At 45.2% G+C, this 15,037-nt stretch overlaps 1 protein-coding gene across 2 annotated transcripts in view; it reads left to right on the top strand.

Moving 5' to 3' along the window:
- Positions 1–15,037, top strand: part of jmjd1cb (jumonji domain containing 1Cb) — a 114,393-nt gene that overhangs the window by 38,497 nt on the left and 60,859 nt on the right. For both annotated transcript variants that reach the window (XM_084938549.1, XM_084938548.1), the window contains exon 2: positions 8,920–9,135. In XM_084938549.1, coding sequence (XP_084794675.1) covers positions 8,920–9,135 — 216 coding nt within the window. The remainder of the gene's footprint in view (positions 1–8,919; positions 9,136–15,037) is intronic.

The following is a 15,037-nucleotide window of genomic DNA, read 5'->3' as shown; positions in this document are numbered from 1 at the left end:
TGTGTAATATTGCACAACTGTCACTTTCCAGCTGATAACAGCTGGAGTTTGACCTCCATATTTGTCATTATGTAACACGTAGAAAACAGTGGCATGATGGAAGCTAGAGTGAGACTAAATCCCAGCTGGTGTCTCCAGGCACAGCACCAGTGTAGTCTAGCTCAGTTCTGTTCATCGGTTTAGAAATGCCCACGCAGTCGGTGCGTCGGTTCAGTGCCAAACAGAGAAGAATTCCTAACATCCGACCCTCTGCATGCACTCCTTCACTTCCTCCAGGAGTCTTCTCTGAGAGCTGAGGAGAAATCTAAAAACTCGCAGGTCACTATTTACCCGTGACATTAATGAGATGATGCTTAATGGCACCTCGTCCCCACCCAACTCATTTCTATGTTTGTAGCACAAAAGATCTTCCCTGCATATTATCAGTATAAAGGAGAAATCGTTAGGGCCTGTGTAGGATCTTATGGAACTGAAGCAGTTTAAGCTTCGAGCTTTGACAGCTCTTGGTTATATTCAGGAAGTAGCTCTTTGTTGGAGGGAATCACTGCCGAGACAGCGAGTAATTCTCGGGCAGCTTGTGGTTGTTCATACAATAAAGCCAGAACACAGTGACTAAAGATGTACTGCAGATTATTAACCAGCCCTGAAGCACTGTGACACATCCACAGAGGTGGCGGTGTGCAGATGTTTGTCACGCTTGTTTATTCAGAGACCAGAGCTCACCCCACGCGTCACAGAGGAGCACGGATTTACAGCTTACAGTATGATGAATGCACATATATGTTGAGTCCATATATGCTGTTTCTATCCAGAGCTCGTCAGAGGCCGTGCACAGTGGGCTTTATTTATTCATTACCCCCCCACTGTAGGAGGCTCCCACATGCCGAGGGACACATATTTGGGAGGCCACGTGTCAAAGAAATGGCTGAGTTGTTGGCCGATTTTCAGGATAAAGACCTTTAAATGTAACATGAAAGTGCTCTCTTTCCTCCTGTGCAGCATGAACTGAAAACACCCACACAGATGCAGAGCGCACAGGCAGGCATGCAGGCTGGAGAGGACAGGAGGGATTTTCCCATACTGGCTCTGCAGTGGCTGCCCTAGATTCCACTGAACGATTGTCTCGCTGCAACTAGACTATTATTAGAGCTGTATTATCAGGAGACGGGGGGTGAGAGAAGAGGGAGGGGGACAATGCAGAGAAGAAAGCCCTGCCTTCTTTTTCCTTCAGTGTGTGTCCTCATATTCTGCTGAATATTCAACATTTAGTTCTTTATTTGGTTCCCCTCAGAAGTCGGCTTCTCTTCCCATCAGGAGTTGATATTTCACACGAGGGTTGCAGAGCTGCAAGCGCAATGAAGTGTGTTACCTGTCTCACATCCATGGCTATGTCGTGTCTTTGCAACAGCCCATGCAGTTTAGGCTTTGTTTGAGGGCTGCAGAAAGTTTACCACGTCTCCTTTGATAATTATCAAAGTTTAATTGCAATTAAAAATAAAATTCTTTGAAGTTCCAGAAAAGTGTGAAAGGCAGTTTAATAAAGTCTGACTACTGAACAGATCAGAGACAGTTGGCTTCAAGACTGAAGCTAAGAAACAAATTGGGGTTTCCTGTCAGCAGGTCAGTTAGTTAGTGGTTAGTTAGTTAGTTCATGTGGACTACACAGGTAAAAGGCTGCAGGCTGCTGCTGGAGTTAAACAAGGGGTGTGTGTGTGCGTGCGCGCACGTGTGTGTGTGTGTGTGTGTGTGCGTGCACGTGTGTGTGCGTGCGCGCACGTGTGTGCGTGCGTGCACGTGTGTGTGCGCGCACGTGTGTGTGCGTGCGCGCACGTGTGTGTGTGTGTGCACGTGTGTGCGTGCGTGCACGTGTGTGTGCGTGTGTGCGCGCGCGTGTGTGTGTGTGTGCGTGCGTGCACGTGTGTGTGTGTGTGTCTGCACAGTGTACCAGGGGCACGGAGAAAAGTTGTCGTACCATAGGCACGAGGAGTGTGTGTGTGTGTGCACATGTGTGCGCGTGTGTGTGTGTGTGTCTGCGCGCATGTGTGTGTCAGTCTAAGGCAGCGGTCCCCAACCCCCGGGCCTTGGACCGGTACCGGTCCGTGAGTCGTTTGGTACCGGGCCGCGAGAGTTGAGGCTCAGGTGTGAAATGTTTGGTTTTCAGGGTTTTTATCGGTTTTCAGCGTTATTTTGTTATCGTTTTTATCGTTAACTCGGTTTTCCTGGGTCTTTTCACGTGTGTTATGAATAAATCTTCTTTTTTTCGGTACCGGTACTAGTTTCATTTTGTTGTATTTATCCGCGACACCTTAAAGGCCGGTCCGTGAAAATATTGTCGGGCATAAACCGGTCCGTGGCGCAAAAAAGGTTGGAGACCGCTGCTCTAAGAGATCTTACTCCTCGGGCATGTAGAGAGATGGTGGATGGATGGAAAACAAAGCAATAATAATACAAAAGCACCTCAGTGAGGTCGGGACACGTGCTCAGTCTCATGATGAGTCCAAAGAGCCAGCAGTTCATCAAGCCCTACCACAAAATGACAAATGATACTTTTATACATGTATTTAATACTGACTACAATAATAAATGATGAATATCAATAAGATGTTTATACAGTTCATAAATTCTCACCTTCTATATTCATTGTGTGTAAGGTGAAATGTTTCAGGCCTTCTTTAATCTTCTGCGTGGTTTAGAGTTCATGAATATCATAAATCGAGTGTCTCACATTAGAATGTTTCGATCATAAAGATCTATTGAGAAAGGATTCTGAAAGTACCTTTATTAATATTCAGCTTTACCACAAATTACTGCTTCAAAGCGGCACTGCATGGAGGCAGTCGGCTGAAGTGTTACTGGGTTGGTCTTCCTCATCTTCCTCGTAGTTTCTCCTTAGGAAATGTAAAGAAACTGGCATCTGTGTATGTCAGCACATAGAAAGATGAAGTGAATCATCCTGCTGGACGGCTGCATTGACTTTAGACTGGGACCAGCCCACAGCAGCAGATGACTCCACAAACAGACACTTCACACTGGTTCCTGTTTTCTGGACGACCCTCTGAAGGCTGCGGTCGTCTCTGTGCACCTCCTCCTACCGCACGTTTCCCACACTGTCAACTTTCCTAATAATAATTAATAATTCATTTTCATCAGTGACCTTGTGTGGCTCAGCTCACCATGACTGTGGTTTCCTGTTCTGCACTAAACCCAGAGGTTCATGCTAGAATATTGTATTCATTTGAGATGTTGTGTTTTCAAGAGCTTTAATGTTGAAATTGAAAAGAAGCATCCTGTCGTGCCTCCATCAACATGCGTTAGGATGTGTGACTGTCCTGTAAGCACAACACTACACAGCTGTTTTCTCCCGGATCATATCACTCTACAAACGACAACAGTGCGATTTCTCTTGAAGCGTCGGCAGCGCTGCGTGTTTTTCCGTCTTTTCCTCTCACAGTCCCTCCTGGCTGCTGGGCCCACACATCTTTCACGAGGAGAGGAGTGGATGAAAGAGGAGAGCGGCAGGAAAAGCTGGGTCACACGACTCTGCTCGAGGACGTTTACTTTCCTTTATCTGTCTGTTGCTCACTCTACATATTTGTCTCAACCTCTCGGCTTTTTCCACTTTCTTCCACATGTTCCCGGTTCCAGTTCTGTTGTGTTGCATGTCTCTACGCTACGCATCGTGTCTGTTTCCAACGTGGTGCGAGCAGAGGGAGATGACCTTCTAGAAGAAGGGATGTGGCTTCATGCTGTCATTGAGTATTACTTCAACTCATCTGCTCTCTTATTGCATCTCTCGCCTTCGTGTTATTTCTAACCCAGTGACCTTCCACAAAAGAGACACTCTTCCCTCCTCACAGAGTGCTGTCTGTGTCTGCTGTGTCGGAGTTTGTTTCATTGTGAAGCACCATGTTGTTCAGTTGGTGATTATGAATATAGATGCTCAGTAAATCAGACTAGACCCTGAAGGTTAACATTTTAACACATGCTTCCTCACAGAAAAGGGACGAAGTTACATATCAATTTATTTATAACTTGGGAGATCATAACCAACTCTGCTGCAGGGTAGACTGACACACATTTCAGCAGCTGCTTCATATATCTATGTGCCTCTTGGGGACCATCTCTGTGAAAGTCTCACCGTGCTGATTGATATTCTGTAACTCTAAAATGCTCCAGCATCATCTGTTGCTACGTGGCACCTTGGCTTCAGTATTGTAAGCCTGGTTCATGCTCAGTTGGTTTGCAGGTAGTTCACCTCTCTTCTTAGTATTTTTATAACTCCCTGTTCTGTCACTACATACTGTTGACTGTTGATCATTGCTATCAGGGGAATCCACAGTCCCCAGCTGATATGCTTCAGCTGATATGCAGATTTGTGTGTTTATGTAACGTGACACAGATTCACCTCTTCATGGTGCAAATTCACTCCCTTTGTATCTCTGCATTCTTCGGCCTGTTCATTCCTCGAGTCAGCTCTACGTGACCCTACAGTTTGTATGTCATGAGGCAAATAATATCACAAACACACAAGTACTCAAAGTAGTACAAAGGATGGGCTTGTTTGTGGTGACAGTGTGTCAGATGTAACTTTTCTTTCTCCTGTTACTGCGGATGGGAAGGCTTGAGTTTAAATCTCCTTACTTGTTCTAAGTGTGTTTGTGTGCTTGCTTCCTCTTCTGTGTGTGAGGCCGTGGAGGTGGGGGGGTAAAGGGGATGAAGAAGTCTTTTTAGCTTGGCTAGCATGCATGTTTTCTCTCCAGTCAAGCTCAGTAAATCAGATTAGACTTTTTGGCAAGCAGAATAGAAGTGTGTGTGTGTGTGTGTGTGTGTGTGTGTGTGTGTGTGTGTGTGTGTGTGTGTGTGTGTGTGTGTGTGTGTGTGTGTGTGTGTGTGTGTGTGTGTGTGTGTGTGTGCGTGTGTGTGTGTCTGTGTGCGTGTGTGTGGACATGACTGTTTGGAGGGTAAGACTGGAGCTCAGACAGATCCAGAGGGAGATGGAGAGGAAAGGAAGAGGGTGTAGCTGCTTGTGAAAGTTCTGAAGTCATCAGTGGGGTTAAAATGTCACACTGAATCACTCTGTCGACTCTTTTCAAATGTTCGTAGATATTTTTCATTGTAATGAGAGAAAGGAAATTAAAGACAGAGCGTCCTGCAGTTACAATCACAAAACTCACAGAAGGCTTTCAGTCTGCTGCTGCAGCTGTATGTGATGTTGACATGTTCAAAAACATGAAGTGATTGTTTAGAATGGTTACCTGCACGTTCATGTATGCTTCCTGCAGTGCACTCAAGCAGTCTCGTATAAAGGCCAAACCACTTCCACTCCATGCAAGGATGTGCATGTTTGTGCTTTATGCTTATGCATCTAAGTAAGTCCACTGGAAACACCTTGCTGCTGTCATCATGGTCATGAAGTGCTCTCTCAGTCACACAGTCACAACCTTTGTTCTCCTCTGTCTTCTTTCTTGTGTGTGTGGGTGTGTTTTCCAGCTTCCCCTGGTGCTCAGTTTAAAAAGCAGATTTGACTGCACTCTCCCCATTGGTTCTGTATTTTCATGACTTGTGCTCATTGGCTGCCAGCGGCCGTCGGTGCAGCCAGCCAGAACGCAGCTCTGCAGCTGTTAGTGATGGGCAGATTATACTCTGCTGCACTGCTAAACACACCTCCAAAACAATCAGACACTAAAGCATCTGTACACAGAAATATGTGAGATTTTGATCAACTTTGCTTGTCCCTCTCTGCGCCGACCCTGCATCTGCCGTTGTTCTTGGCTGCACGCTCAAAGCTTTGCAATGTTTGAAGCTGAACGAGACGCTCAGCTGCACGTGAAAGGTGGAAACCAAGAGACACACACAAAGATTCAATAGGAAACTAGGTGTGTGTGTGTGTGTGTGTGTGTGTGTGTACATAGCCAGTGCTTAGTGCGACCTTCAGTTACTATAGCAACCAACTCACCAGACTCTCCATTTTCCAGTTTCTATGGTGTGTTTTTTCTTGACTGAGTTCTACATGTGTGTGCATCTGCATACGTCTGTGTGTGTGTGCATCTGCATACGTCTGTGTGTGTGTGCATCTGCATACGTCTGTGTGTGTGTGCATCTGCATACGTCTGTGTGTGTGCACCATGTCTTCCTTGCTGTGAACAGTAACATGTGCTCGCAGACGGATCATCCCGACAGGGGAACAGACTGTGCAGCTCTCCTCCTCGGCGTTCCTTCTCCTGCAGCTTTGTCTAAATGCTCAGGCGCCATGAGATGTATTCATCTATCTGAGACGTCCCGCGCGTGAGCTCCGGTTTGTGCGCTGCTGAGAGACGCAGACGGGTTCTGCAGGAACGTCTCGCTCTCCCTGTCGTCGGCACGTCTCTTGTGCTCGACTGAGAGTGAAATCTCCAGATTGTAGCGATGGATGAAGCAGATCGCTGTGAGGAGAATGTGACCCATCACGCTGATCCCACACAGCGCACACACTCACTTAGGTATTTGTTTAGAGATTCCAGTGGGTAAAGTCAAACAGGCCTCCCTGCTCCTCATTTGCTTGCTGACTGTTGTTCTGTTACTTGGATTCTTTGATGTTTATCTTAAGGCTGAGGTTTTACATACTGTAATAGTATTTAAATAAGTCATTCAAATGGAAACAGCCGTGGTGGAGACGTTTACCGATCACGCTGTGGACGGGAGGCGGGGCTGTTTAAGCTCTGCTGCCACGAGGAAGATACAAGAAATCTATAATAAATCTATAACTCTGCAATAAAGCACTTTGTATTATTAACTCTGTGCTTTGACACCGTTTCCCCTGTGAGCTGATATCCTTTTCTGACATTTTAAATTCTATTTTGCTTTGTTTTGTTTTATCAATATTATTATTTATAACGATTGCTTTAGCTTATTATAAATGTACTTTTACACGGACAATTCAGTCTGTATGAGCTACTTACTACATGTTTTGTGTCTTTAGAGGTGAAGGTTCAGTATCTTTGTCTTTCTGTCTGTCTCACTTTAAAGTGAAAATAGGATTGTGATAGCAAAAGTCGATTTAAGTATGATAGATTTAGCTGTTTTAGGTGGTTTCATTGAAACACTGTCACTGTTCTGATCAGGCCAGCAGCTCATTTTCTCTGAGCTTTTGGTTTTATTTTATTCTAATCCTGATTCTCCTGAAGTTAGGAGGACTTGCCGTCTTGCTGAGTTTGTCTGGATTCGTGTGTATACAGAATATTGTGAAGATTAGATTTGAAAACGAGTGATGAGTAAAAATGGTTGGATAGGAGGACAATCATGTAATTTCTTTGATGACTGTATCTTAGCAGCGCTTCTCTTTATCTCACTCGTTCTTCTCTGATCTTGTCACAGCTGTAAAATCACACGTTGTTTACTCTAAAGTGTGGTGATCAGTGTCCCCCTATAGCACGAAGCGATAACGTTTCAGTTTGCCTTGTTTAGAGACCAACAGTGGTGGGTATCAGAGGCAACAGCTGGAACGACGTTATCTCTTCAGTGGTGACAGAAGGTATGCATTTTAATGATCCTGATGATAATGACACCAGTATGATGATGAAACCAGTAAGAATGAATGATGACAGTGAGTAAACTGCTGCTTGTGCCCCAGAATGAAATGAAGGGAAAGCACTGAAAGAATCTGAAGTGGCAGACACACACCAGGATGGACGGATGATCACATGAGCAGGGAAGGGTGATGAGGGTGATGGTGTAAAGGAATGAGCACTACTCCACCAAACAAAATAAAGGAGGCCAGTGTTGAATTTGAAGTGGAGGGTAAAAGTATGCAGTAATAAACAGATGAGTAATATGTGGCGATGAAACAGCAAGGGTAAACAAAGACGGCACGACAATGATGTCCTCAGCGTGTGCTGGCTGGGAGCTATCACTCAGTCGACTGCAGCAGTGCATTGTGGGAGACGGAGTGGGTGGGAGGCTGAATGAGGAGAGAGATGCACTCGCTGATCTCTCTTCCTCTGTCTCCCTGCTCGTGGAGGAAAGAGTGGGGGAGGGGGAGGAAGCAGATGAGAGAGAGAGGGAGTAAATGATGAGGATGGAGAGAGAGGGAGATGATCACTACACACACACAGACACACACAAACATGTGCAACAGTCAGTCACTGGACTATCTTCTGATGTCAGCAATGCAGCGTTTGATACTAAAGAACGGCTGCAGACTGATCGTACGTGCTCTGTGTCTGCAGAGGTGGTCAGCGAGGCTCATCTGTGGCTCAGCTGTGCGACTGTGCTTCTATACTCAGGATCATGTTGCATTTGTCATGTTACTGTATGTCTTATGTTGTGTGGTGCCTGTCCAAATGTCTGGGACTGTAAAGTCTGCTCCGCACTGCTGCTAAACATGATTTGTGTCGTTACCTGCCTTTTACGGACACACTCTCTTCTTTCTTCCTGTTGGATTCGTGGTCGTTAACTCTGTCACTGTCCACGTTTAGACGCTCCCGGCGTGCTGGTGTGTACGGCTGCTGCGGCCCAAACATTAGCACGTGTGCTTCTGCTGGCTGCTCCTACTTTGGTCTGAGTAAATCAACCTAACCTGAAGTCTGTCCCAGCCACGTGATTGGTTCTGTGGGGTGCTATTATGGTTGTCATTGGTCTGTCACGTTGTCTGTCCAAACATGGGTGATTGATCGCGTCATACTTATATCGAGGTTAACTTATTTCATGATAATTATCTTTATTGTTTATTATCCAGCGTTATCTGTCTGTAAATCCGACTTATTTACGTTATATGTGAGAGATATTACTCTTTGTCCTTTTAACTCCTCTTCCTCCTCTTCCTGTGTGTAACAGATGCTTAATGTGGGTCTTGATGAGCTAAACCAAACGATACTCATTGTGTTCATTTTATCGGTTATTAACAGTTTTTTGTGTGTTTTCCTTCTGCTGTGTCGTGTACAGGTATATGTGGAGTTTGATGACCAGGAGTGGGACAAGAGGGAGTGGGTGAAGGTCTATGAGGATTTCCAGCTGTTTCTACTAGAGCATCAGCTGGTCTGGGCCAAGAGGAAGGAGTGCACAGCAGCAGCAGCAGCAGCAGCAGGAGGAGGAGGAGGAGGAGGAGCAGGAGGCCTACTGCAGGGATCCAAGGCCAAACACATACAGTGGCCTGCCCTGGTAAGACCTGTGTTTGCTATTTATAGGCTGGGCACGGTAATGATACTGGCCAGCCAAGTTGACTCTGCTGTTACACATGCGTGGAGCTCCAAGTATTCTGTTCTCTCTGCACTTTAATCTGCTGCTCTGTGGATCGCCTCTGTGGTTTTGCATAAAGGTGTTGCTGTTTACAAGCTTTTCTATAAACTTGTTTGGCTCTTGCTGTTGTTTGGTTGGCGTGTCATGCTTTTCCGTTTCCTGTCCATCATCAGTGAACTGATGAAGTTTTAAGCTGCTCAGCTATGATTACTCACAGCCAACATGCGTCCTCTGCAGCTGGTGTCCAGGGTTAGGTTTTCTGCACAGTCACAGCTGCTGCAACTGGTATGAACCTGGATTATTGTCACTATCCACGTGGTCTGATTGTGTGGCACAAATGATTCTGTCATCAGTAAAAACTCATGTTAGCTTTATCTCATCTGGCTCTCTGCAGCACGCAGGTGTAGCTGCCTGCTGCATGATGATGACTGTGAACAATAGTGATGACAAACTGTTTCTTATGGATTATTATCTGTTTTCTTCTAATAATCTTTACACCCCGTGATCATAGCTGTGAGTTAGGAGGCTGCATAGTTGATACAGATCAATAATACAGTACCATATTATGGCACAGTGGATACTTTGTTACTATGTTCACTGTTGTTGTGTTTACTGATTAAAGCCACAAACAAAGGCTGATTCCAGTGATTGTGACAATATGTCAATTCCTCCAAAATCTCTTTTAAATGAACTAATATCTGATTTTAAATTCATTTATGATCAGCAAGTGTGACGATCTGTGTGGAAGCAGTGGGTGTGACAGTTTGGTGTGGAGCATTCAGACGTGTGTTTACACAGCGGGGCAAACTTTCCAGGAGTGGACGTCCCAGCAGATTCAGAGTGCAGTGCTCCGAAACATGGAAAGACATAGACCTGGATCTCTGGCTCCGTGACCATGATAAATGTTCATGACAGTACACTTAAAAAAAAGAAGAACATGGCAGCACAGCGTAGGTTTGCAAAGCTGTGTCTGAAAAATCCACAGGAGTCCTGGAACAATGTGTTTTGGCCAGACAAGATCAAATTGGAGATGCTTGGCCATGATTCCCAGAGCTTTGTTCAGCAGAAACCAAGTGGAGAATATGGTGGGGGATGATTTGGGTTGTTTTGCAGCAACAGAGCCTGGGCACCATGCAGTCATTGAGGTACAGATGGGACTAGTGCCTGATGTGCCTGACTAGTTAACTGGAGGACTAGTCTTGTCAGTCGTTTGTACCAGACTTGCTAGTCCTTTAATCTAATTGGTCTACAATTAAAATCAGCACCAGGTAAATTGTTGTCCTAAATGTTATGCAGCCATTTGCCATCAGATGGAGCACTGTTCTGATCTTTTTGTCAATACTGTTATTGTTGAAAGGCGAAAGAATGAGATCGCAGATATAAGTGGAGCCACTACTCCACATCGAAAGGAGCCAGCCGAGGCAGTCGCCTACTGGACCAGGAGGAGGCCCTGAGATGAGAGAACGCTGCGGCGTTCCCCGGAATAAGCTGTAGGAGGTGGCTGGCAAGAGGGAGGGTGTAGGTTTCCTTGCTTAGGGTGCTGCCCTCGCAACTCATCACTCATCACTGGATAGTCAGCAGGGTTAGGGTTAGGAGAGGACTGAGCCCAACATCCTCAGTCTCTTAGCCAATGGCAGAGCCACAGAGATGGGCTTGGACTAAGTTTCACCTTAGTCAAACTACATTTGTCTGTAAGCGGCCTTCAAAGTGTGTGTCAGTGATCACGTGAGGCTCGGTCTGCTCTGCGGCTTGCGTCATACACACACTTTGGTGTGGTGGCAGTGTGGTTACCGTGGTGTTTATGCCGCTGTCTCGATGTCGCACCACTGTATGAGGAGATGATCCTGTGGGTCTGCTCGTGTTTTTGGGTTTGTCACTTATTGGAGGATTTGCTTCGTAAATGTTTGACACTGATGTCATTTAGTTTCAGACTGTGCTCTTTTCTCTGTGTGCGTACAAATGTGATTCACTGTTTTGGTTATGTAATAGAGTGCACGGTGCCATCTGGCACACACGTTGTAGATAAGAGTTCAAAGACACACGCACACTTTTTTCCTGGTTGTTTTTCTGCCTGTCTTACTGCTCCTCCCGTTTCTCACAGATTTATCACACTGTTGCTATTGCCATAGCAACAACATTGAAATATAGGACAGACTCTTACCTGATTGACCCGCTGCCCTCTGGTTGGCGCCTCAGGTCAGTCAGATCTGCAGACTCTCAAACAGCCACTCGGCCTGTCAGCAGACCTCACCAATCTGAGCCCTGGTCTGAGTGACCCTCATCACTCACAGGCTCACACCGAGTCCTTTGCTTCCAAGCGCTTTGTTCAACAGTGTGTGGCTTTGACTCGCCTTTAAAACCTCACGTGGGTCTGTGCTGCCTGAATTTTCAGCCCCAGCAGCTGCTGCTAGACAGAGACAGCAGAAGACGAGCAGGCGAGTGGGCCCAGCAGATCGCTTTGTTGTTGCATAACTATCCGCACGCACACTTGGCTTTTATATCTCAGTGAGGACATGTAATTGACATAATACCTTCCCTAGCTGCTTACCTGAACCCTAACCATAACCTAACTGTGGCCCTGCTACTAAAACCACAATTTCAGCCTCAAACGTGCCTTCAAAAGCTGTTTGACGGGCATTTGGACCCCATAAGGGACTGTCGGTCCCCACAAGTATAGTAACAGTTGAATTCTTGGTCCTCACAAGGATGTATAAGTGTGCACACAGGCACACACAGAGGGGCTGTTGCACTCATCAGTATTAATTCACTATTAATTACTGTCATTCATCTCTCTGTCTGGGCTTTTCTCAGTGTGGGTTTTTGGTTTCTTTTGAAGCTCACTCTGAGTTTACAGGAAAGTCTGGACTGATTGTGTATTTGTGTGGTTCATACATGTGTTTGTGTAAGTCTGTTTGCAGAGCGGCTGTGATATGGGAGGATCTGCTAGTCTCACTGTCTCTGTGGGTGTCCATGTGTCCTCCAACCTATTGTACTGCTAATATACTGAATGCACATCTATACATAAGCTGCTGTCATCTCTATGTTTCATCTTCAGTATGACAGTAAAATGTGCATCAGTTTCTTCGAGGTCACTAGCAAGAGTTAACCATAGTTTGGATGAAGTTTGCAGATCCATGGAGGGGTGTGATTATTCACTGGAGACCTCCACAGACGCCAGATCGTTCTGTTAGCTGTCAGATTATTAGATGTAAAGAACAAAGGCAGCGTGATGAGCAGAAGTCGACCCAGCCGTAAAGGAAAATTGTGTGTGAGAGTATTAATAGAATATGAATTGCTGGTAGTAGTAACAGCTGTAGCAGGTGCGGCTGTAGGAGGATCCTGCAGTCTGATAACCATAGCTCAAGTGTTAGCTCCATTCAAGGCTTAAATACATTCCTGTTTGTGTGTTAGCAGAGAGCTGCTGAGTAAAAAAGCTCATTTCCTTCCTCCACTCTTTCAGATTTTATGATCTCATAGATCCCAAAGTTTCATTTGATCTTTCTCTTTTGTAATTTCTTCTTTGCATTGTCTGATGATAAATGTGAAGAGCGTCTTACTTTCAGCCTGGGGGTGTAAACTCCAGGTTCACACCAGGTACCCTCTCCCTGTTACATCATTTGGATTTGAACAAACAAACACAACAGAAATCCCATGTCTGGGTCACAGCCCAGTTATTGACACACATCCAATTATACACAAGGACACAATGTTACGTTGTTGTAATAAACTTTACAATAACAAGAAAATGTTGCATATTCATTACATGCCACGCTGTAGACCTATTTGGCCTGTTTCCCTATTGGCAGTGAAACAGAAAGCCAGCAATGCCTTTATGATATATTAAAGGCACATAAATGCATAAAACTGGTTATTTTATTCTATAATGGTAGGTTTAACTGTTCAGTCAGTTTGTTCTCATCTGAAAGCGTCTCAGTAGCCTGTATGTACATATAATTGTTTGAACTGATGAATCTGCAGTTGTTTACACGTGGCTACAAGAGATCCTCCTAACTTATGTAAATCTTTGCTTCTTACATCCTGCTCCTTGGACTTTCCTGTTGTTCTGAGTATTGGTCCATCAATGACTGCTGTCAAACTGCCAGCTGTTGCAAATCATGAACACTAATGAGAAGTTAATAGGCCTTTGTCTTGTCAAGTTACAAGACATGTTTGTGTAGCTATATGTGAGCCTGCATATATACTGTTGACTGTGTTGAATTCAAACTTGTGCTCCTACTTCTTGAGTCTGTGTGTTGTACCATCGTCCCACCCTGGAAAAATAGCTGTTCAAAGAAATATGACAAGCCCAGAGTTAACTTGCATTCATGTTTATGATGACTGTGTGTAAACTTCTGACCACAACTGTATATGAGCTGAACATGCCTGAGACAGGACCTGCCACAGGCTGCATGTTTAGGGTCTCTTATGTTGTAGAGTTCCCAGTGACCCCACCCAGCTTACACCCACTCCATAACTCACCAAGACAGGTCCCATCCCCCAGAGTCCCCACACACACACACACACACACACACACATTTGGCTTTCATTTAGCTCTCTTGTTGCTTTCCTCTGGTCTCCCATCGATACAGCAGAACAACACTATGTGTCTCTGTTGCGTCTAATTTCACCCCCACTCCCCTGTTTTGTTTTGTTTTTTTTCCTTCCTCAAAATTGCTTCAGTGAGGGCTTTTAATTTAGCATTTATTGAGGAAAAGCGGAACACCACACATAAGGTTCATGGATGTAGTGGAGGAGAGGGTGAGGTAGAGGCAGATGATCTGCAGAGGCGACCCCTAATGGACCAGCCCAAAAAAGGAGGTCTGCATATCGTGCAAGTATACAGCTTCTTATCTGAACCTGCATCTGGGTCACATAATCTTGGTAAAACGACAATATGGGAGAATATAGTTTGGTCAGATAAACCCAAATTGAATGCTGTGATACACACCATGTTTGGTCAAAGGCCTCAGCCTAAAAACACCATACCAACAAGGTTCCAACGAGGCGTTTGTAACTTTCAGAGGCAGAACGTAAAGCTGCGACTCAGACAGTCACCTGACCTGAATCTGTGGGAAGAACTAAAGCTCATAGAAGGATCCCACGCTGGGACTGTGTGGTGGATGGGTCACACCTGAGCTGGGACTGGTTTCTCCATACAGAAGCTGTCATGAAACCGTCATCAACATTTGTCTAAAGTAATAAATAAATGTCAGTGTGTTCAATACGTTTTCCCTGTGTCACTTCTCCTTCTTACACATTATTTATTTACATCTATGGTTTCTTTTCTTTACATGTGGATTGAAAGTGCTGTTACTGACATAATAATTTCATGTCAGTGGCACCTTTAGAAATATGTTTACTTAGAGAACTGGTGGCATGCAGCACGAGTCCCGACAGAGCAGATTTCTCCTGTTTTGGCTTCCTGCTAAATCCAGAATTCAAAATCCTGCTCCTCACATACAAGGTCTTAAATGATCAGGCCCCATCTTATCTTAATGACCTTGTAGTACCATATCACCCTATTAGAGCACTTCGCTCTCGCTCTGCAGGCCTACTTGTTGTTCCTAGAGTATTTAAAAGTAGAATGGGAGGCAGAGCCTTCAGTTTTCAGGCCCCTCTTCTGTGGAACCAGCTTCCAGTTTGGATTCGGGAGACAGACACTATCTCTACTTTCAAGATAAGCATATAGCATATAGTTAGGGCTGGACCAGGTGACCCTGAATCCTCCCTTAGTTATGCTGCTGGGGGATTCCCATGATGCACTGGGTGTTTCTTCACTCACTATGTGTCTTTCACTGCTTCACTTCTTCCTTCCCACCATTGT

This window comes from Perissodus microlepis, chromosome 8, assembly GCF_051167445.1.
Source record: "Perissodus microlepis isolate ML-2025 ecotype Zambia chromosome 8, ASM5116744v1, whole genome shotgun sequence".
Classification (NCBI taxonomy): Eukaryota; Metazoa; Chordata; class Actinopteri; order Cichliformes; family Cichlidae; genus Perissodus; species Perissodus microlepis.
This window is presented reverse-complemented; position numbering and strand designations above follow the sequence as displayed.